The following is a 24,188-nucleotide window of genomic DNA, read 5'->3' as shown; positions in this document are numbered from 1 at the left end:
TAGAACAGTCCAATGATATTTGCTAACTGTGTTATAAAAGGGCCGAGTATCTCCGGGTCAACATCCCTTGACTGAAATGCTCAGTTCCTTCCTGTCAACATGTGCTTTTGACCTAAATCTTATTCAAAGTATGTTTATTGGACCCATTTGACTTTTTCTTTATTGCTGTTCGTGTTTTATGAATACCGTGTTCACATATTTGCAGCCTTAATTTTGAAGAAGTACCACGAGGTGCCATGAATCAGAACGTTAGTCCGGAATGTTGTTGTTTTGTTTTGTTTTGTTTTCCAAAAACATATCCTGAATTGACGATGCAGTTGAAATTTGCTTTTTATACTGAAGTCACCAGAAGCCTGCTATTATTCTTTTGTCCTAGCCTCTAAATACCAGAGACAGCGGTGTGATGGAGATTTATAGTCTGAAAACCGGGATTCGTTTCCTGGCTCTGCTACTTGCCCTCCCCGAGCCAGCTTTCTCCTTTGTAAAGGGAGAATAATGACACTTGTTTTCTCTTCATCATAATTTTTGTGAGGGGTGGTGCCAAATAAAATAATAGCCACGAATACTATTTACAGACTGGGTGGTGTAAAGTGGCTATTAGCTATTATCATCAGGATCCCTCTGGAATCTGAATACATCCTCCATGTCTCCTTGACTGTCTCGATGATCACTTTCCTTCAGCCCGTGTGTGTGACTTCACAAAATCACTTCCAAGGTGTCATACTTTTAACAGCAGATTAGTAGTAATTAATAGTCATTATTTTCCAATTATATTCTATTGGTGATCACCAGAAATTTAAAATGCCCACTCAGGGTGCCTGGGTGGCTCAGTTAAGCCTCTGCCTTCAGATCAGGTCGTGATCTCAGGGTCCTGGGATCGAGCTCCATATCGGGCTCCTTGCTCAGCAGGGCACCTGCTTCTCCCTCTCCCTCTGCCCCCTCCCCCTGCTCGTGCTCTCTTGCACATGAGCGCACTGTGTCTCTCAAATAAATAAAATCTTAAAAAAAAATAAAATAAAATGCCCACTCAATCATCACCCAGAAAAACTTGGAGTGGAAAAAGCATGTAAGAGGCCTAGTACTTAATTTAGATCCTAAATTAGTAACAGAGCAGTGGGAACACTCCCTGTGGGACAGGCACTTAAGCATGCATGTCACACGTATGAACACACTCAGTCCTTAAAAGAATCCAGTGTGATAGCTACTAGTTTTAGCCCCATTTTTAGAGCCAAGGACATGGAGGCATAGAGTATAGTTATTTGCCCCAAATCAAAAAGGAACTCAGAAGTAAATCATAGGTATTCTGCCTCTAGGACAGGTGAGCTTGCCTACCAGGCTACACGGCCTCTCTGTGGAGTGTAATGTGAGTTAATAAATGTGAGTTATTCTGTCCCCTGCCCACAAACACTGTGAAGAGAGGTCCGCTGACATTCAAGATTTATTTATTAAGAAGAGTCTCAAAGATTGTAACTCAGTGATCTCAAGTTTAAGTTTTATTTCCCAAATCCTTTCTGGCAAGGTCCTCTTTAATTTTATATGTACCTATCTATGTCTATCTGTCTCCGTAGTTTCTGTCTGCCAAGACTTTACAGTAAAGTGTAATCACTTGCAAGTTACAGGGTAGAGAGAAATCCCAGAAATAGTCTTTCAGTTTCAGACGAGTTCTTACTTAAAAATCTTTTAAATGAAAAACGGTGCCTGAGGTTCATTAAATGTAACAAATGACTATCTGCTGATAAAAATATTTTTGCACATGTTTCCTTTTTTGAAAAATTGGTTATTTTAAAGTCAACAATGCCGATTCCTAGAATTCTCAAATGCTCCTTCAGCGTGGGAAAGGTGGGGGGTCTTTTCTTTGTTTGTTTGTTTTAAACAGGAACATAGCCTGTCCTTGGTAAGCCAATTGGAAGAAATTGATGCTCTGGTCAGAGGACAGAGAGAAGAAAACACAAAACTGGATCTCTCTTTTCAGCCCAATAAGGGCAATGCAATCAAATGCGTATTCAAAGTCCTTGTATGAACGGGACCTCCCATCCTTCCGCAGCGTTCACAGTTGCTCCGGTCTTGTTTTGAATTTGATCACGAGGAAGGACAGAGTGTGCCTATCCGGTTCGCTCAAGCAATGGGCTACAGATATTTCCTCTGTGTCTCGTTTGAACTGTCAGAACTTGGCTCTAGTCACCTCCAACAAAACACTGCATATTGTTTATAGTAATCGATGGGCAAGGAAATCTGGTCTCATTTGGTTCCTTTTTAGGAGGAGAAGCAGGTTTGATTGCCCCCCCCCCCTTTTTTTTTTTACTTTGACCACTACACTTCCCCTGTGTGTGAATCCCTGCTCATCTGGTTGGTGAGTTCTTCCACAAAGACAGACTTTCTGATATTAAGAACCACAGAGCCTTTGTGACTCTTTCCTAGAAGGAGAGTAGCGCTCCTTCCTCATCCTCCCATGAGGGAAGGAGGGTTCTGAGCCGGATGAATGTGTTTAGCTCACAGTCCTCCCTACTTACTGCTCGCTGTCTAGTCAGTGCTTGGAGAGGCCACCATAAAAGACACACTTACCCTCTCTTCATCTCCCCAACCACAGCAACCTTAAACCTGTTTTCGAAGTCAAAGCCATAGGACACACCTGTTGCGATCACAGTCTGCAAAGTTGCAAATTGCCCAAGTTAGAATTATGAGAGATCACGTACGGTCTTCTTAGAACAGAATCTCCAGCCCTGGCTTTGCTTCTTTTTTAAAAAAAGTTCTGAAACAATTCTCCTCAGCCACCAGAGATTAAGAATCGCAGCTCTGATGGGTCTGCCAAGCCTCTCTGAGGCCTTGTTCTCTGCGCCGTCCTCGTCTCCCACAGAGAGAATGAACCCCAAATCACAAAGGAAGCCATTCATTCAGAATGAAGAGAAAACCATACTAAGTTTGACACCCAGAAACGGCAGAGAGGGCATCTACCCCACTAAAACCTCCTGAAGGTTTTCAACATAAAAACAGGAGACTAATGAATTATGAAAGCAAGTCTTAAGATGATCAGTTACCATGATGAGTTCAATTGGGATGGGCACTGGAAGTTTGGCTTTGTAGCGCTGATTGATTTCTTTAACCACAAATACAATCACTAGGATAATCAAGGAGGTCACAAGGTCTGCAATATTGGTCTTCTCTATTTGTGTGAATACGGAATTCAGTACCTAAAATTATAAAAGCAAAAAACAGCCAAGTGCTATATTTTTTCTTCCTTTTTAAGAATCCTTTTGATTTTTATTTTTTATAACCTTTTTTTTAACTTGAGTACAGCTGACACACAATGCTAGCTTCTGGTGTACAATAGAATGATTTGACATCTCTATTACTATATTCCCTATGCTGTGCCTTTGTTCCTGTGACGTATTCATTCTATAACTCAACCAAATCCCCTGCTTCCCTTCACCCACTTGGCCCAACCCCCCACCCCCAGCCCCTCTGGCAATCATCAGCTTGTTCTCTGTATTTATACGTTCTGATTCTACTTTTTGTTTGTTTCTTTATTCATTTGTTTCATTTCTTTCCCAAGCATTATACCAACGTATAATTTGGATGCAATATTTGATTATTTCCAACATTAAAAAAAATTGAGGCAAGAAGGACTGGCATGGGTAGAAGAGTGATCCTCTATTCTGCTCAAGTTAACCATGAATGAGAAAGTTAACATAGCACTGGCACTCTGCTAGTATAGGGACGCTCGTGGCCTTTTTGCTGGGAATATCTTTGGCTGGTGTCAAAATTCCCTGGATACTTTTCACATTTTTACAACTTGTCTCTTCTGCTCTTAGGTCTTATGGGTTATTATTTTATAATCAGCATCATTTCTCCATCCAGGGAATACCCTCTGTTCCCCGATAGTTTTCTTAGCATGTATCCCCTTAATTCCTGGCCTTTTTTTTTTTTTTTTTTTTTTAAGGTTAAGGTCCTTCACACTTTTTAGTTAACTGTCTGTGTCACTTTTGGAAACTCATTTCCTGGCTAATAGTGCACAGAGCATGGTTTTAATTTTTGTAGCCAGTTGGATCCCATATCCGTGGGATCCAGAGAGCTCAAGCAGGCCCACACTAGATCCCAAATTGCTCCTCGAACACTCCCCTTCTAGAGTAGCTCTGGATGGGAGTGAGAGAGGGTTGGTTCCAATACGGAGCAAACTCTGTCTCAGCTCCAAAGACCGTCTTGATAGAAGCACCAATAAGCACAAAATTCATAAAAGGAAGGTGATAACAAAGATCAGAGTGGAAATACATGAATTTGCGACTAAAAGAACAATAGAAAAGATCAGCAGAACTAAGAGCTGGTTTTGGGCAAAGACAAATACAACAGGCAAAACTTCAGCAAGATTCAGCAAGACAAAAAGAGAGAACTGAGAATCGCTATGCCCCATGCACACTGTCCTAGTCACATATTGGTTAATTTCCTTTTGCTTTATAAACAGGGATGCATACAGGTGTCTGAAGCACCTCCATTTTCAAAGAACGAGACCTGCTTTTTAGACATAGGGAAACGCTATCACTCAGTACACTTCTTTCAAAAGAAGATTTGGGGGGGAATTTTTAAATCATGGAACAAAATACTAAAGCCTTTAATAATGAACTTAGGTTTTTTTTTTCTTTTAAATAATACTTCAGAGTCAAATCTCAGAGACGTGGTACCTGATTTGCGTTATTCACGTTAGCTAGATGGTAGATGCAGTTCAATATTCAGTGTTCTTCCCTTGGCCACTAATTTTTTCTGAACGTGACTAAATTTCACAACCTGTTGGATTCTCAGGAGTTGTCAGGAAGCCCCACATGGAAGTCATGAAAGGAAAGCCTCCCAGAAACAGGATAGTAAATATCATGTATTTCGATTTTTCAAGGCCAAAGGACTACTTACTTTGAAAATTGAAAATGGATCAGTGTGTGCTGGGACCGTCAGCTGAAGCATGAATTTGAGCTGAGAAACCAGGACGTGCACCGCAGCAGCTGTGGTGAAGCCACTAATGAGGGACTCCGATAGATAGATCACCAAGAATCCGACCCGCAGGACCCCCATGAGCAACTGGAAAGAGAAGGGCAAAGGCCTTTGGCAGTCTGCCTTACAGGTGCACCTCAGCAACTAGAGAACCAGAAGGGGAAAGGATCCAAAATATAAAGGTTCAGTCTGTATGTAAATGAAGAAGCAGGTGTCCTTGCCTCCCAGAACACCTCAGGTTCCGAGTTCCTCCTTCTCCCTCTTTCCCCCATTCAATTCCCAAGGCAGAATGTGACAGAATGTTCACAGAGCATATAAGTCTAGTACACCCCAAGAAGCTTCTTCCTCCCTGCCCCCTTCAAGGTGCTGTATCTTTAGAAGACATACCCATATACCTTTCATAGCAAAATCCTATCCACCACTAGCCCTCATAACTTTTCCCATATAACTTTTAAAAAAGATTCTATTTATTTATTTATTTAACAGAGAGAGAGAGAGAGAGAGAGAGAGAGAGAGAGAGAGATCACAAATAGGCAGAAAGGCAGGCAGAGAGAGAGGATAAAGCAGGCTCCCCACCGAGCAGAGAGCCTGATGCGGGGCTCGATCCCAGGACCCCGAGACAACGACCAGAGCTGAAAGCAGAGGCCCAACCCACTGAGCCACCCAGGTACCCCCTCCCATGTAATTTTAAGTGGCTTGCTGGCTGCTATGGCATTCATGGTGAGCCTCCATTCATACACCCTCAAACAAGTTGTTTGACTTTCCTAAGAGGTATATGACTGTGTACGGAAGTGCTTGGGTTTAGTGGGGGACCAAGGTTGTTCATTCCCCCAAAGCCTCAGTATTTTGCAGTGACAGGCACAGACAGAATCTCCTTCCCTTGGATCCCCAGGTTGCCTTTCCATTTGTGTCTCTATGTAGCCAGAGCTGCAGACATGCAAAGGCACTAGATTCAGAAAAGAATTGGCCATGTTGTCTGTCAGTTGGGCACACCACTAATGTCCTTGTTTAAACTCACTTTCTCTTTCTTTAAGGAATGGTCTTAGCCAATAATATCACTCATCAGAAACTCAGCCAACATCTTGAGGAATCCATGCCATTCTCACTATTCACTATTCACCAGCAATGGAGTCGGGGGTGTGGCTCGGGAGGGAGGCTTTAGTCCCTCCATAATTCTCTTCAGCTTTCCTGAAATCTTTGAGATGGACAGTTCAAAGTGCTCAACCCCAAATCCTTCCAGCTAGATTACATTCCTTGAGGAATCAGAAAGAAAAAAGTTCCAAAGACACCAGTGTCATTATGACTTGAATTAGGTATTTCACTTTTCACCACTGGTGCCTCCCTCTTCCTATTTTTCCTTCTCCCTAGACCTGCGTTCATTCACCTTTGCAATGTGGATCTGCTCCTCTGCTTCGGGTTGGGATGAGAAGACTCTCTCCTTTCCTATGGGCCACTGAGAGTGGAATGCAAGCCCAGGGAAGAGTGGGGGCGGGGTGGGCAGGAAGGAGACAGAACAGAAAGATGTGTACCAGTGAGGACAAGCAGCATGGGGAGGGGAGGGCCAATTACACAAGAAAGCACTCACCTGAATGATTCCAGAAAGGACTGTGACTGTGGCAGCCACCATCACCTTATACTCTTCTGTTGAGGAATCATTGCTCATTAAGCTATTAGAGATTTCTAGAGCAGCTGTACTCTCCGACGGGGTTAATTTCACAACGACGGCTCCCACCATCATACTCAGAACTGGAAATGGACCTAATTAACAGACAATGAACTATAATCAATATAGGGATCCCTAAAGCATAGGTGTCTTTCAACCATAACATGGTGGATAAAGAGATTGCCGGCTGTTCTCCCCTCCTTCCCCACTCCCCAGTCCCAGTTCTTACAAGAAACTATGACTCCTGGATTAGGTACAACTAGAATCAATACAGAGTGTGTCAAGTGGAGTTAATAAAGAAAAAGCCATGTGAGCATTCATTAGCCCACAAATTCACTTACCCACAGATATGTGTTTTGAAGTGCCCAAGAAAAAGTAGACTAGTACTGGGAAAAAGGCTGCATATAATCCATAGCTTGGGGGGACAGTGACCAGCAGAGCAAATGCTAAGCCTGTAAATACAGAAGCATCAGGGTCCTTATTTCAGGCAAAGGAATCATAAGAGTCCTTCTCGAGTCTTCAAATATTTCAGATTTTACCTTGAAAATCAGTTACTTTATTAACTCAAATAGATCAAGGATGTAAATGCAGGAGCTAAAACCATAACACTCTTAGAAGAAAACATAGGTGTAAGTCTTTGTGACCTTGGATGAGGCAATGGTTTCTTAGAACTGACACCTACAGTTTAAGCAACCAAATTAAAAACAAATAAATTGACCTCCATCAAAATTTTAAAATGTGTGTTTCAAAGATTACTATCAAGAGAGTGAAATGACAACCCACAGAATGGGAGAAATGATTTGCAAATTGTATCTTGGATAAGGGTCTAATATCCAGAATATATAAAGAACACTTACAACTCAACAAGAAAAAGAAAAAGAACCTAATTTTAAAATGTGCAAAAGATTCATTTCTCCACAGATATACAGATTGCCAGGGAGCACCTGAAAAGATGTTTAGCATCATTAGTCATCAGGGAAATCAAAATCCAAACCACAATTTCAGACTCATGAAGATGGCTAACATAAAGAAGACAGATAATAACAAGTGTTTGCAAGGATACAGAGAAATTTGAACACTTATATGTTGCTAGTGGGTGACCATGTAACAGGAGTCACACTCCTAGGTACATACCCAAGAGAAATGAAACATAGGTTCGCACGAGAACTTGTTCACAATTGTTCATGACAACATTATTTCTAGTAGCCCCAAACAGAAAACAACACAAATGTCCATCAACGGATAAACGGATCAACAGAGTGTGGTCTGGCCATAATATAGAATTTTACCCATCATGCAAAGAGGTAAATTACCCTCACATGCTACAACATGGATGAACCTTGAAAATGTGATGCCAAGTGGAAGAAACCAGACACAAAGCACCACATCTTCTGTGATTCTGTTTTATATGAAATGCCCAGAATTGGCAAATCAACAGACTGAAAGTCATTGCCAGGGAGATGGATGGATATAATGGAAAGTGACTCCTAATTGGACAGGAGGGTTTGGGAATGGTGCTGGTGGTAAAAATCTTCTGGAATTAGATAATGGTGATCATTGCACAACCTTGGGAATGTATCAAAGAACACTGAATTCCGTACATGAAAAGGATGAATTCTGGGACATAGCAATTACCTCTCAAAAAAAGTTACCTTGTAGTACAGCTACCAGCCCTGTGCTGATTCCAGAAACAATGTCACTGAGTAGCCATTCCTTTATCTGGTAGGCTGGTAACCAAGATGCTATGGGGAACAAAGACAGGGCAATCTTCTTGGCCTTCTGTGTGGAACAGCTGAAAACATTGAAATCCCCAACTCAGTTAATTCATATCCAGTTGTAAGTTTGGCACCTAAATGCAGTGGAAAATTGGTGAAGATGATACTATATTTAAGAATGAACCGCCACCTTTCCCACTGACACTTGCTTCCTTACCTATATTGAGTGCCCCCCCGTCACTACCAAAGGATTTTTTTTTTTAAGAAAAAAATGCTGATTTTCTTTAGCCATGATAGAGCTTATCTGACATCCTCAGATTGACTTTTACAACATTTCAGTTGAGAACTTTCCTCCGCCCTCATTTCTGAGTGCTCAGATATGAAGAGATTGTGTTGAGAGCTGAGATGGTGTTCATTGTAGAGATTGCCTTTCCAGCCCTGGCAGGGAGTAGGAGGTTTGGAAATCAAAGATAAGAAGCCCCTGAAGGTGATGCATTAATGCCAGAGAGGAGAGCTTGGAAAGTTAGAAGAAAGTGCTTCACTTATTCCTCATACTAATACCTTAAAAGATATCTTACCTACAACACCCTTTGAGATGATCCAGAAAGGTCTTGCGATGTCTCTGTTTCTTCTTATGTTCCTCCCCAAAAGCATTTGCAGAATACACAGGCCTGGCTACGATGTACTGGTTCCCAATGGGTTCGATCATTTTGCTTTCTCTGACGCCTTCGTTAAGAGGAAGACCTTTGGAACTATGTGGCAAACCCTTCTTCTTGCCTTTAGCAGGTTCAAATGCCTGAAACCAAACAGAGCATGCTTCTTAAATAACTCGGAGATAATGTGATGCAATTTACAGATGAGTGATCTCCGAACTGAATGTTACCACCTTTTGAGATCAAAAGAGGCAGGATTAAGGGACCTAGATTGTGTTTTGAGACAGTGATATCACTTTTTACTCCAAGGAGCTGGACACCGCTCCTTCGGGTAAGTAAACAAGGGCTTTTATTATTTATTCTTAAAAGATCACCAAAAAGCAATAGAAGTTGACTCAGTTTACTCATCAGTGAGTGCATTTTTTTTTTTTTTTTTTTTTACTTGTTAGATGAGATCTCATCAAGAAAAGAATTCACTTTAGTTTATTTCTTAGAAACATTGCCAAGATCATGGTGGAGTCCTGGGACAGATCACATTTAAAATCTACTCCTTGCCCTTTCAATGCAGTCAACACTGTTCAGTTTCCCCAGCTGAATTTTTGAAAGCTCCGTGAAATGCTTGAAATTTGTGAAATTCAAGGAGACTGTCCACTTATTTTTCTATTGTTTCTAGGAGAGCTTTCCTGTGAACAGCTGAGGGAACTATCGCACAAAGTTTTATTTTGTTACTTAGCTCCCTAGTGAGGAGATGTTTTTAAAGGGAAGATCTCAGGCAATTTGCTTAACCTCTCTGAGCCTCGTCCATGTAATTGAGCTAATAAGACTCAGGTTTCAAGGTTTTAACGAAGAGTAAATGGGAATATTTTCAAAGCATCTAGCATTGCACCTGAAAACTGCAGACTTTCGCTAAGTGATGATAGTTCATACCCTAACTATTTGCATTTCCTGGGTCAGATGTTTACATTTTTTGTTCTTATCTCAGTCCTGTGTCTGTTATGCTTAAGAGATTAATTTTGCAAAAAAAATCCTTTAATGCATATTACCTATTCAGCCCTTGCAGCTCTTAAGGCCCTTGCAATTCTAAAATTGTTCTCTTCTTACAATGATAATATAATAGCACCCCCTGCCACACACACACACACACAAATCTGAGACCTTTTCTTCAGGACCTAGAGTGAGTCGAGTGTCAAATGCACGGCTTCTGCTTTCAGATTTCTTTGTTGTTTCTTCTATGACACTCACCTTCTCTGTTGTCCCCTGGGAACGTTAAGCGAAGATCATTCCAGCTGTCAGCATTCTCCCCTCTAACCTTGTTTCTGTATTACTACTTACAATACCCAGAGTTTTGTTCCCTGACCTCAGTCACAGTTACTAACCGAATGATCTCAAGCTAGATTGTACCTTGTTACATGGCTCTCTCTCACAGCTCAAGGGATTTCCAGACTGTTTGCAAGGCTCAAGTCAGCACCAGAAATCAGATGCTGGCCTCAATTTGTCCCACCTGTCCTACCTTTGACTACCCATTTCTCTCCCCCACCTAAATCCCTCCCCTCTAAAGTCCTTTCTACTGATCTTCTCTGACCACTGTGGAGGGATTCTACCCTACCCTCTGGTTTGACCTCCAGCATTTGGGGTGTTCTTGGGCTTTGTTACAACTGTTAGACCCCCTCTGTTCTTTCTGAGTTTCCTCTCACCCCAACAAACTGCTTCTTCTCTAACCTCTCACTCATTCCTCCACCCCAGTTCCAAGTGTCAAATCCCACTAACTATACAATACTCCTCATTGTCAGAAGAATGTTCAGGAAGCAGAACGGGCTTGGCTTACTCATTGCTATGCCTAGCATGGATTTTTTGTCCTTATTTGCCAATTACCAACAAAACACTTAAGAGCTAATCCCTGTTCAATGACTCTTGACACCCTAGATCTCTTGTAAAGACTGTCTGGAGTGCCTTTCAAGAACAGCTTTCATCCTGTGGGGTATCCTCCTAGCCAAACGGAGGATGAAGAGGACTTAAGCACTGTGCATTTCTTTGTCAGATGCTGCCATGGACAGAAAAAAGAGATTCCACTATTGTGTTGCTTTACTCATTTTTCCACCGAGTTGCTCAGAAAAACTCATTAGCTCTTTCTTAAGGAACTACTTCTTTTCTACCTTTTGCTGTTGTATTTTTTTTTTTTAACTCTGCTAAGGCATGGTTTGATTTTTTTTTTTTTTTTTTTTTTTGCCAGGGACAGTGATGGCAGAAATCACTCTGTTTGGCTTTGCTTCCTTCCCTGAGGATGGCCTTGGCTGGCTCTTAGTGGGTTCCGTCATACCTCCCGCTGGATCAAGGGCCTGGGCCCCTGCCATCCTGCCCCAGATTGGAAAATGCCTCCTCTCCACACCTAAGCACTGACTTTAAGGCAAGTGCTCAAGGTCAGGAATCAGGAAAGCTTAAGAAATCTTTTCAGAGGGCGCCTGGCATCTAACTCTTTAGAGATTAGGCTCAGGTCATGATTTCAGGGTCCTGGGATTGAGCCCTGTGTCAGGCTCCTTGCTGGGAGTAGAGACTGCTTAATATTCTCTCTCTCTCTCTCTCCCTCCTCCCTCCCCCACACCTCCACCCTTGCCCAGCCCTGGGCACACAACCACTCTCTCTTCTCGCTCTATTTCTCTAAACAAAACAAAACAAAACAAAAACCACAAACAAAACAAAAAAACCCACAAGAACTTTACAGGACTTTGAGAAAGAGACCTTGAGGGCCACATTCCAGACTTGTGGTTTGTTCTCTAACTGCCGTCCTTGTTCCCAAAGCTGCTGCCTCCCGGTCCACACTCAGCACACATTGTGAGTCACTGAGTCAACCAGCACCGTCATGCCTCCGCCCCGAGAGACTCCAGACAGTCCTAAATTCATGTCCTTCTCCATGTCCTCATCTCTGGGATGCTTTAGTATGATCTATGTCAGTTAGGAATTCAAAGCAATCGGCTTAATCTCTTTTTTTTTTTTTTTTTTTTTTTTTTTTTTGGCCTGAACAAATTACCTTCCCCCAGAAATTCTTGAAAAAATGTTTCTCGGTTCCTAGAAATCACAATTCCAGTCTCAAATATGATACCCATATTCACATATGCCTTCCCACGTTCTGATTTATCTTCATGCCTCAGCTTTTTCTCTGGGTTTCTTTGGGCACCAGTGGCTCTTCGGGGATTGAAATTTACTCTCAGGCCTCTTTCTCCTAATGCTTTTAGAACTCGTTGGTATACATTTCCACTTTTATTTCCTTTTCAATGATGTGCTCTTTTAAATTTTTTGGGCCTTTATGACATATGTAACTCTCTACATAGACATGCTCCCATATGCACACACACACCTGCTTACTTTGGTCCTGGGGCTTAGTCATTTTACACCTGTCTTTCTCTGATTTTTTTTTTTTTTTTTTTCCTGAACAGAAATTTAATTCCGGGACTTTCTGAAGTTCAGGTTTTTTTTTTTAATTTAACTATTCTGGTTGATGAATAACTTTGATATTTCTAGTGATTAAGGATGGTCAAATCCGTGACCCCTGAACCCCACCCTGCGCCCCGTTCCGCCCATCTCCAGCCCAGTGCCAAGCACCGAGTGTCGCTGCCTGCCTTCCAGTGACCCCAGCACCTCCACGCTGCCTGCCCCCTCCACGCAGAAGTGTCTAAGGGCCTGGACTTTTTCCACGCCCCAGTTTTTATCTATTTAGAGTTCTCATCTCTCAGAGGGCTACCCTGTCTGCTAGGAAACAGCCGATTTGAATCCAGGTGCTCCTAAGCAATGCTGGTATTTTTCGTTAGTTAGTGCTAATTTGAAACCGGAGGCAAGCAGGTATGCAGAGCGTTTCCCAGCCCCTCCCCAGCTGCAGTCGATACCCCCACCACTGTGACACAAGGTGGGCCCCCAACGGCCCGCCCTTCGGTAGGATCTCCAAATAGCCCTGCGCCAGTCCATGGGAAACCAGAGGATGCCAGCCCTATGTCACAAATTGCTCCCCAGACGACAGGGAAAAGAGGTGTACCTTGAGAGCTACACTTAGGGTAGGAGGGACGGGGGTGGGGGGGAGCAAGCTGAATCATTTCTCCAGCAAGCACCATAAGAGGGACCCCAATCAGGAGCCACAGATGAACCCAAAAGTGAGGGCGTGTACAGCCCCACATTCTGGTTGGTGTCAGACTGGAGGGAGTCAGGGAGATGGTGGCACCCAAATCAGAGAAGCCCTGAATGGCCATTAGGAGTAACTGGGCTTGACATGGGTTGGGAGGGAGGAGGATCCATGCTGATGTTGATAAAGAGGTTACAAGGGGTCAGGGGCTGGGGCAGCCAATGATTTCTAGTTAAAGCTGTGATTCTGTGTTCCATTCTCGAAACACAGCAGGGTAATTAAGGAAGCTATATTATAAATCTGATCCTAGAGCTGTTTCTTCGGGAGAAATCAATGGGTCCATTAACATTTAGAACACGAAAAACCGTTTTTCCTTTTTTTTTTAGTGATGATCTTTTGAAAGCTATGGGCAAGTCATAAACCCTTCCAGATCGTTTGTAAAGCCAGAGTCTTTCCATCGAGGGAGGAGATAAAGTGACATAGAAGCAATTAAAGGCGATGGGACCAGGGTTGGGCTCCCAAGGTCATGGAGCAGTTCCCCCAGAGAGCCCCAAAGCAAGATGCCCAAAGGAAAAGGTTTGGAATGTCTTTTTTGCCAAAATAATAGGGATATTCATACAACTCTAGTTCAGTGTCCATAGTGAGTCAGAACATAACATGTGTCTTGCATTGCTTATTCAGAAAGTTTATGTGATTAAGTTTATAGTGTTCCTTTATTTCCTTCTATTATTTTTTTAAGTTTATTTATTGGGACACCTATGTGGCTCAGTCGGTTGGCACCTACATTTGGCTCAGGTCATGATCTCTGGGGTCCTGGGATTGAGCCCCGCATCAGGTTCCCTGCTCAGCAGGGAGCCTGCTTCTCTCTCTCCCTCTGCCTCTGCCCCCCTCTCATGCTCACTCTCTTTCTGAAATAAATAAAATTTTCCTCCCAAAATAAAGTTTATTTATGTAAGTAATCTCTACATCCAATGTGGGGTTCAAACCCACGACCCTGAGATCCAGAGTCACATGTTTCACTAACGAAGCCAGCCAGGTGCCCTTATGGTAAGTCTTTTAACATCTTCTAGGAACTTAGCTTTAGCTTAATCTTAGTTCAGGCACTAAACATTATTATTGTTGTTGTTCTTGACAATTCTTTTTATTCACAATTATTATTTTTGGTTATACTGCTGATAAACCAAGTCAAACCTAATGTAGTTAGGAGGTGCAGCAGGAAAGAGTGAGATCTGACAGTGAGATCTGGTCACTGCTTAACTGTGTTGCTACGGGCAAGCCCTCCAAGCTTTTGTTTACCTAGTGGTAGAGGGGGACGCCATTACCTCCCTGTAGGGCTGTTGTCAAGATGGCAAGTGGGGCTGTTGTCAAGAGACTTCTTAGCCTTAATTGCAGAGGTAATGGCCTCAGGACTGAGAATATATTGACTGTGTATATTGACTATTTACAATGCTGTCTGACAGAAGTCTCCAGTGATCTGTCTGAAAGCGTCAGTGCTACCAACTTTTCTATGACTTCATGTCTACTCTGCATTTGCCCAGAATGACCAGGTTTCTACTCTCACAGGTTTATTTTGACATAATTTGAAAGCACACACCTATCTAAGCTTCACCGCTTGGCATGCAAGTCTCTTCACGGATTAGCTCTGGCCCATCTCACAAGCTTCTCAACTTCTCCTCCTTCCATGTTTCCCATCTTCATGTCTTCGAGAATGTTGTTTCTCTTATCCGTGTTCTTCTCTTCCAACTCCTGGTGAATTCCAATTCGTCCTTAAAAATACTCAGCTGTCCCTGATCATTGGTTGGTAACTTCTTTCCTTCAGGCAGCATTTATTGGCCTATTGTTTGTCAGGAACTCTGTCCCTAACATAGGTGTATCAGATAAGAAGATGTGGGTGAAACCTTCGTGGAGTCCCCGAGAAAGAGTTAATCATTCCCTTCTTGTACATACTTTGTATGTCTTTCTGTACCATAGTGTACTGTGCCATTATTGTTTGTTCACAGATTTCTCTCCCCAGTAAGACTCAGTTTCCTAAAGACCAGGGCCAAATCTTAATCATTTTTTTCCCTTTGCATGGGAAACAACATATAGTTGCTGCCTCCAAAGGTTGTTTAAATAAACTAGACTGTGAACAAAAGCTATAAGTGGTTGGTGATGTACTTCAAACTCCAAAGTTTACATATATGCAGGGGGGTGTCCGAAGTGATTGGCACAGATAACAGATTGGAAGAAGAAGGGCCATGAATGTGGGTTGGAGTCAAGGAAGGTTTCATGAAAGAACTGTGGGTCTTGATTTAGACCTCAAAGAATGGATCAGTTCAGGAGAGATGTTGGGAAAGCAGCAGGGAATGGGCAAATCATGTTCAAAGGATAGTGACCCACAAACTGGAACAGAAGACTTTGTTGGCCAAATGGCTACATCATTAGAGAAATGTGAAAATAAGCCACAGCAAGGCGTTTCAGATCCAGTAGGCTACAGAAGAAGAGAGAGGATCCCTGGACTTTCTATAAAGGTTTTGTAGGCTTCTAAGTACTTTCACTTTTTTGTCCTATGAAGCAGGCAGGGAAGGCAGACTTTATTATCACCAATGTGCAGATGGCAAAATCGAGTTCTGGGAAGATACATGACTTTTCCAAGTCTCACAGCTAGCAAGTGACAGAGCCAGAACAAGAAACCAGGTCTTGTGAGTGATTCTGAAACACACTAATTTCTGCTATGTTGATGTGGGGGGGCCCATTATCCCTAACCCCCAAGGGAGCTCCAGCTGAGGCCCTTGAACATGGAGCCCCTCCCCTATGTCCCTACTTTCAGCATCAGAGACACAAAATCCAGAGCCTGGGTGGCTGGAGTTCAATCTCCTTGAAATGAAGTGGTTTATTGAGGAAGCTCTTCTTTTCTCTGTTTGGAGAACCAAAGACCCTCCTTATGGAGAGAAATGGGACTAAGTTATTGCTTATTTAATCTAGTAAGAAAATATCATTTCTCATTTTGTGAATGGTTTCATTTCTTGGTTGAATATGAGCTATTTAATAGATACTGATACACCGGCTGATTTATTTATATACTCATTCATTTATCCAGACTGAGTAGGAGCTATGTATTAACCACTGTAAATGACTTGTCTCTGAAATCAAATAGTTGCCTCCTAATTTCTCAACAGGACTGATCCTTATGTGGCAATCACTGTACTGTTTCTCTGAATGGCAATTTTACTTGGGAAAAGAGAATTATCTAGTCAAATGATTTAATACAGTGTTTCTCACTTGCATATTTAAAGACTGTTGTGTGACCTTTTCCTGACATTTTGTAGAATGAAAGATTTTATCTTGTTAGGACTAGAAATCCGCAAAATAAGTACCCCTGCATGGTACATTACTCGTGACATATGGTACTCTGCTACTTTACAATTTTCTTCCGACTGTTTCTTCCTTTTTCACTCTCCATTCTACTTGCCTTCTCTTCCCTTTTCTCTCCCCACAACCCTTCCCTTCTTGGACTTTCTGGGATGTCTTGTAGATAAATCCCTCACCTCTGGACTGAAAGGTCCTTCTCAATACCTTTTAACAGATGACTCTACCTCCTAGAAAAACCTTTCCTAAAAGCTTTCTTTATTGGCCAAACTTCAGAACAGATGGTCTACCTATAAAGTCAGATTTGGGTCCAGAATTAAAGGAATTACATGAATAATTAAGGCAAAAACCTCTTCCATTGTTGAAGAGGCTATCTAGAGCTTAACAATGCATACAACAATTTATTTGGTCAAATCAAAGTCTACTCAAATATTTGCTTCACATTACTAGGGCTCTGGGCATACATTTAAAATCTATTGGTAGTGGACTCTTTCATTCCTGCTCCCACAACCCTGACTTTTAAGTGGGGTTGGATCAGAAAATATACCATTTGCAAGAACTAGAAGACAAGTTTGAGCAAAATGTTTGTAAATTTGCTTCCTACCTGGTGCACGCTCAGTGAGGGACTTGAGCACCAGCTGCAAATTTCTGAGGTCAAGCAGTCCCGTTGTCAGAAGTTTCCATCCACTTAGTCCTATAGGCTCTGATTGCATCCATATGTACAAGGGTGTCTATATGTAGGTTATGTAAGGCAGTGGGGAAATTACCTGTCAGCTTTAATAATTAACTTTCATTAACTTTTACAACAATAGAAAGACTCCAGTGTGGTCTTGACCTTTGAGACTCCGATCAGTAGATGAGATGGTGACAACAGCTTCCTCAAGTTCCTTGTGAGGTTATATCACTCATTGCCCTTGTGTGTGTGTGTGTGTGTTTCATTGATCTGCAGAGATTTGCACGGAGAGGTGTACATGGAAGTTAAAAAAAAAACAACAATGAAACTCCGTAGGTATTACCTCCCTGATGTTCTACCTGACAATTTAGAAGGGCGCTCCCTGTGACTTTCTGATTTTTAACCCCAGCCCTAGAGACCCACATATTTAATGCCTATCCATCCTCTCCACTTAGATGCCCCAGAGGCATCTCAAACTTAACACATCTAAATCTGAACTCCTGATCTTTCCTACCCAGTGGGCTTCATCTCTGCTCTTTCCATTCCAGTAAAGAGCACCCCCTGTACTCATGTCAGAAACCTGTTGGAAACAGTCTTCACTTGCAAACACTCTCCTCACCTCCGCCCAATCTATCAACATTAAGGCCTGTTGAATCGACCTCCAAAATATGTCACAAAGCCATTGTTTTCCACCTCTATGTGCCTCCCTAGCTTAAACCATCGCTGCCTCTTGCCAGAGCCCCATTAGCACTCCTTGCATGGCCTCTGGCCTCTCAGTCTCCTTGCTACCCACAGTTGTGAGCTTTTTCTGCTAGCTCTTTGTGTAGCTAATAATTATCCTTAAGGTAAAAGGTCTTCAAAGTCTTGATGATACTCCCCTGCCCACCTCCCCAATGTTGTCTGGCCCTGCTCTCCCCATTGTTTTCTCCACTCTAGTCACAATGGTGTCTTTTAGTCCCTAGAATTTTCCATCTCCTTCTAGACATTGTTTCCTCTGCTTAAAAGCTCTTCTCTTTCCTGCTCTCTCTGCCTGTTACTTAGCTTCAATGCCACTTTCTTGGAGAGAACTCATTTAATTCCCCAATCTAAATGAGCATCTTTTGTGCAGTGCTTTCCCGACTTCCTGTAATTTTCTCACATAGCATCATAATTTTAGGGTTAGTATTTTTGCCACTACTTGTAATGGTTGCCTCCCTCATTAGAATGAAAGCTCCATACAAGCAGGGACCTTGGACTGTCTTAATGATGACAACTGAGATGAATCTATGACAGAACTGGTTGAAAGAGACTTAAGTGAATGGATTGTATTTGATAAAACACAATTCTGAAAGAATCTGGTAAGTCACTAGAGTTTCTTCTGAATTAATCTCACCTCTATTTTTAAACTTGGGTCAAACAGATACTGTGTAATTGAATTAGATGGGGCATGATTTAGAGCATATCATACTGTTTTTGATTGTTTTAACAAATGTGCGGTATTTATTTGGAACTACTGTGCATTGATCAAAATGTGTTCTTGGGTTTGTTTGCTGAAAGAATTGGAAAACAGTGCATATAAAGATGGACCCTCAGAGCCATTGATCAGATTAAAAATGATTTATTTTAGAATCAAATAAATTTTTGCAAGTGTGACAGGATACAAGCTGAACAAAGGTGAATCAGAAGCATTCCTATATACTAACAACAACCAAATAAAAAAATGTAAAGAAAGAAAGGGACATTATAATAGCAACAAATCTATTAGAACAAGTAGGAATAAGTTTTGTCTAAAGACATGTAAAAACTTTATGGGAGAAACTTGCAAAACATCACTGGAAATCAAAGGAAAACCTGAGAAAAATTTATAGCTGCACATCTTTTGAATGTCAGGGCTCAATATCATAAAGATAAATTTATCTGTTACAAAGTAATCTGTAACATTAAGTGCTATTCAACAAAACATCTAAAAGGTCTCCCCCCCCCCCATAGGACTAGGGAGGCACCTGGGTGGCTCAGTCAGTTAGGTGTCCATCTCTTGATTTTGGCTCAGGTCATGATCTCAGAGTCATGGGATCAAGCCCCTTGTTGGGCTCTATGCTGGGTGTGGCAGAGCCTACTTCAGATTCCTCTCCATCTTAGGCTTCCTCTCCATCTGCCTCCCTTCAATAAAAAAATTTAAATAAAGAAAATAAAGGAATATGAATTGCTATGGGGATTTGAAGGGTCCCGAACAAATAAAGGGTTCTGAAATTTAAGCTTCATTTGTTCTGAGGTAAATCTCTTTTGCCTGGAAATGCCAAGGGTACAAGGATGTGAGTAATAGGAACTCTTACACTACTGTTGTGAATGTAAATCAGGGCAATCACTTCAGAGAGCCGCTTGGCACTATATTGCTAAGTTGAGGATACATGTATTTTAAGACTTGGAAATTCTCTTAACTGTACATCCTTAAGAAACATTGACATGTGTTCAAAAATGTGCATAGCAAAAAGATGGAAGACTATTCCATGCTCTTGGATTGGAAGAATAAACATTGTTAAAATGTCTATACTGCCTAGAGCCATCTATACTTTTAATGCCATTCCAGTCAAAATTCCACTGGTATTTTTCAAAGACCTGGAGCAAATAATCCAGAAATTTGTATGGAACCAGAGGAGACCCCGAATCACTAAGGAAATGTTGAAAAACAAAAATAAAACTGGCGGCATCACATTACCTGATTTCAAGCTTTACTACAAAGCTGTGATCACCAAGACAGCATGGTACTGGCATAAAAACAGACACATAGACCAGTGGAACAGAGTAGAGAGCCCAGATATGGACCCTCAACTCTATGGTCAAATAATCTTCGACAAAACAGGAAAAAATATACAGTGGAAAAAAGACAGTCTCTTCAATAAATGGTGCTGGGAAAACTGGACAGCTATATGTAGAAGAATGAAACTCGACCATTCTCTTACACCGTACACAAAAATAAACTCAAAATGGATAAAAGACCTCAACGTGAGACAAGAATCCATCAGAATCCTAGAGGAGAACATAGGCAGTAATCTCTTCGATATCAGCCACAGCAACTTCTTTCAAGATATGTCTCCAAAGGCAAAGGAAACAAAGGCGAAAATAAACTTTTGGGACTTCATCAAAATCAAAAGCTTCTGCACAGCAAAGGAAACAGTCAACAAAACAAAGAGGCAACCCACGGAGTGGGAGAAGATATTTGTAAATGACAGTACAGACAAAAGATTGATATCCAGGATCTATAAAGAACTCCTCAAACTCAACACACACAAAACAGACAATCATATCAAAAAATGGGCAGAAGATATAAACAGGCACTTCTCCAATGAAGACATACATGGCTATCAGACACATGAAAAAATTTTCATCATCACTAGCCATCAGGGAGATTCAAATTAAAACCACATTGAGATACCACCTTACACCAGTTAGAATGGCCAAAATTAGCAAGACAGGAAACAACATGTGTTGGAGGGGATGTGGAGAAAGGGGAACCCTCTTACACTGTTGGTGGGAATGCAAGTTGGTGCAGCCACTTTGGAGGACAGTGTGGAGATTCCTCAAGAAATTAAAAATAGAGCTTCCCTATGACCCTGCCATTGCACTACTGGGTATTTACCCCAAAGATACAGATGTAGTGAAAAGAAGGGCCATCTGTACCCCAATGTTTATAGCAGCAATGGCCATGGTTGCCAAACTGTGGAAAGAACCAAGATGCCCTTCAACGGACGAATGGATAAGGAAGATGTGGTCCATATACACTATGGAGTATTATGCCTCCATCAGAAAGGATGAATACCCAACTTTTGTAGCAACATGGACGGGACTGGAAGAGATTATGCTGAGTGAAATAAGTCAAGCAGAGAGAGTCAATTATCATATGGTTTCACTTATTTGTGGAGCATAACAAATAACATGGAGGACAAGGGGAGTTAGAGAGGAGAAGGGAGTTGGGGGAAATTGGAAGGGGAAGTGAACCATGAGAGACTATGGACTCTGAAAAACAATCTGAAGGGTTTGAAGCGGTGAGGGGGTGGGAGGTTGGGGGAACCAGGTGGTGGGTATTAGAGAGGGCACGGATTGCATGGAGCACTGGGTGTGGTGCAAAAACAAGGAATACTGTTATGCTGAAAAAAAAATAAAATAAAATAAAGGAAAAAAATGTTCATAGCAGCAATGTTTGTAATAATGATGGGAGGAGGGGGATAGCCTAAATGTCCATTTATAAGATGATGGATAGAGAAATTACCCTTTTTTCATAAAATATAATTCCATACAGTGAAGAAAATTAATGTATTAAAGCAGTACATAACATAAACTCATCTGACAAGCAAAAGATTGAGAGAAAAAATTATGAAATAAGTACATTATGATTCTGTTTATATAAAGCTTAAAAACATGCAACATATGGATGATTTATAGACAAATAACAAATGTATGAAAACTAGCAATGGGGGGGTGTCTGGGTGGTTCAGCCAGTGAGGCATCTGCCTTTGGCTCAGATCATGATCTCAGGGTCCTGGGATGGAGCCCCAAGTTGGGCTCCCTGCTCAGCAGAGTCTGCTCCTTCCTCTGCTCCTCCCCCTGCTTGTGCTCTCTCTCTCAAATGAATAAATAAAATCTTTAAAAACAAAACAAAACAAAAACAAGCAATGGAATGGTAAGAAAGTAAGGATAGTGGTTACTTTTGTGGAAAGTGGGAGGAAACTTACTGGGGAAGACTATGAAGAGGACTTCAACTGGGTCTGTAACATTGTATTTCCTTTTCTTATCACAGATTTCTTTTGTTTGAAAACTGAGTTATGTCTTAGTTTCCTAGGACTGTCATAACAAAGTACCATCCACGAAGTGGCTTAAAACCACAGAAATGCATTCTCCCACAGGTTTGGAGGCCAGAAATCCAAACGCTCTCTCCCCTGGGACACACTGGGTGGAATATTTCCTTGCTTCTTCCTCAATTCCTATGTTGGCCACATCCCTGGGTTCCTTGGCTTGCGGCTGCTTCTCTCCCATCTCTGTGTCTGGCATCACCTGGCATTTTCACTCCTAGTCTCTGTCTTCCCCTCTTTTTATATGGCGACTGAACTAGGCTGATTTCTTATTGAGAAATCTTAATTGAAGAAGAAAATGAGCATTTATTTTTAAAAAATCAAAGACTTTGGACACTCATGTTCCAAACCACAAAGTTTCCATCCACAGTGTTTTTTCAGATGTGGCATTACATGGTTCACAATACTTTTGAGATGGGGTTTTTTTCATTTAGTTTTCTGGTATCACCTTATTTCACAACATGGCCTGGCCTACCAACTGTACTGAGTTCTATTAGAAGAGCCTTGGGTTAAATTTCTATGAATCAAACCCAATTTGAATGTAATAGAAGGGCCTATCTGGGTACTCATAGGCATCTGTGGTTAGAATTCAGACACACTGTGAAAGCTCTGTAAAAATGTGTGTGTGAGTGTGCAAGGCTGAATTTTTTCAGTGTCCTTGGTTTTCTTTTATTTTCTTTTTTAAAGATTTTATTTATTAATTAGAAAGAGAGAGCATGAGTGGAGGGGAAAGGTAGAGGGAGAGGGAAGGAGACGCAGACTTCCGGCTGAGCAGGGAGCCCCACGTGGGGCTGGATCCCAGGACCCTGAGGTCATGATGTGAGCCAAAGGCAAATGCTTAACTGACTGAGCCACCCAGGTGCCCTCAGTGTCCCTAGTTTTCATCAAATTCTCAAAAGCCAAGAACTGTGAATAGTTATAGAGCACAGAGTGAACAGATTTGATATGGCTGCATTGAATTGTCAGTTCTGTCAGTGTAGAGCAATTCGTGGACCCATTTAAATAACCAGCCTGATGTGTCTTCTTCTGAGTTGACCATTCAGGTGTGTGACTGAGTTGATGAAAACAAATTTCCTGGCAAAATGCAGGTGTGTCATTGACAAATGGGCAGAAATTACTCCGAGGCAAATCTCTCGGTCAGGAAGAGAACAAGAAAACTTCACCTCCCCTAGATTTACTGTTATGTTTTGACTTCAAATCACACTGAGTTTTCTTTTTTTTTCTCCATGATTTTATATATTTATTTGCGAGAGAGAGAGCTGGTAAGAGAGAGCACAAGCAGGGTGGGGGGCAAGGGGCAGCGGGAGAGGGAGAAGCTTGATCCTGTGACCATGGGATCATGACCTGAGCAGAAGGCAGACGCTTCATCGACTGAGCCACGCACATGCCCCTCACACTGACTTTTCTAATTGACCCCAGGCTGTCTTTTCGCAGGTATAAATTGCCCATACAGAACATCTTTTTCTATTTCCTTCAGAATTTAGGAAGTAAGACAGTTATTCTCTTGTGTATTCATAAAGACTGACCCGCCCCCACCAAAGGATTCCAATCTATCAAAAAGAACAATTCCCAGTTTAGTATAAATCTCTATTAATGCCTCTTAGCACCGAGACCAGACACTAGACAGAAACTCACATTTCCGAATGGAGAAAAAAAGATTCAAACAAAGCGGTAATCACCAACCAGAAACAAATTAAACCTTCCAGTGACTTATTTTGGTCCTGCTGGAGACTTGATTTAGAAAAGAACACACGGGCACCCGGGCGGCTCAGTGGGTTAAAGCCTCTGCCTTCGGCTCAGGTCATGATCTCAGGGTCCTAGGATCGAGCCCTGCATTGGGCTCTCTGCTCAGCGGGGAGCCTGCTTCCACCCAACTCTCTCTCTCTCTGCCTGCCTCTTTGCCTGCTTGTGATCTCTCTTTCTGTCTGTGTCAAATAAATAAATAAAATCTTAAAAAAAAAAAAAAGAACAGAGCACACAGGGAAAAGAAGAAACTATCTTATAGAACACAATCTGGTGGAAACTCTTCTTTTGGATGAGTAAATTAGAGAGGCCTCCTGGGGGCAAAGCCATCAAGCCAAATATGGGGGTGGGTGTGGCAGATGGCGGGGGAGGGTGATGCCCAGACATTTGCAGGCATTTGTAGGAAGTACAATTTGTACAAACTTGAGGACAGTCACCCGGGGCCTCAGGAGTCTCATTCCGAGCATAAGTCACATTTCCTTTAT

General features: G+C 41.9%; 1 protein-coding gene across 1 annotated transcript in view; it reads right to left on the bottom strand.

The window, feature by feature from the left end:
• The window catches only part of SLC26A3 (solute carrier family 26 member 3), a 31,604-nt gene extending 14,433 nt beyond the window's left edge, over positions 1–17,171 (bottom strand). The window contains exons 1-8 of the mRNA XM_047695861.1: positions 17,066–17,171; positions 8,931–9,148; positions 8,290–8,429; positions 6,979–7,089; positions 6,560–6,732; positions 4,897–5,061; positions 3,036–3,188; positions 2,563–2,645 (exon numbers count right to left, since the gene is read on the bottom strand). Of these exons, the coding sequence (XP_047551817.1) occupies positions 2,563–2,645; positions 3,036–3,188; positions 4,897–5,061; positions 6,560–6,732; positions 6,979–7,089; positions 8,290–8,429; positions 8,931–9,061 (956 nt within the window). The 5' untranslated portion in view covers positions 9,062–9,148; positions 17,066–17,171. The remainder of the gene's footprint in view (positions 1–2,562; positions 2,646–3,035; positions 3,189–4,896; positions 5,062–6,559; positions 6,733–6,978; positions 7,090–8,289; positions 8,430–8,930; positions 9,149–17,065) is intronic.
• Positions 17,172–24,188: the final 7,017 nt, after the last annotated feature.

Source organism: Lutra lutra, chromosome 11 (assembly GCF_902655055.1).
Source record: "Lutra lutra chromosome 11, mLutLut1.2, whole genome shotgun sequence".
In the NCBI taxonomy this organism is placed as follows: domain Eukaryota; kingdom Metazoa; phylum Chordata; class Mammalia; order Carnivora; family Mustelidae; genus Lutra; species Lutra lutra.
Note: the sequence above shows the minus strand (reverse complement) of the source record. Positions and strands in the feature narration are given on the sequence as shown.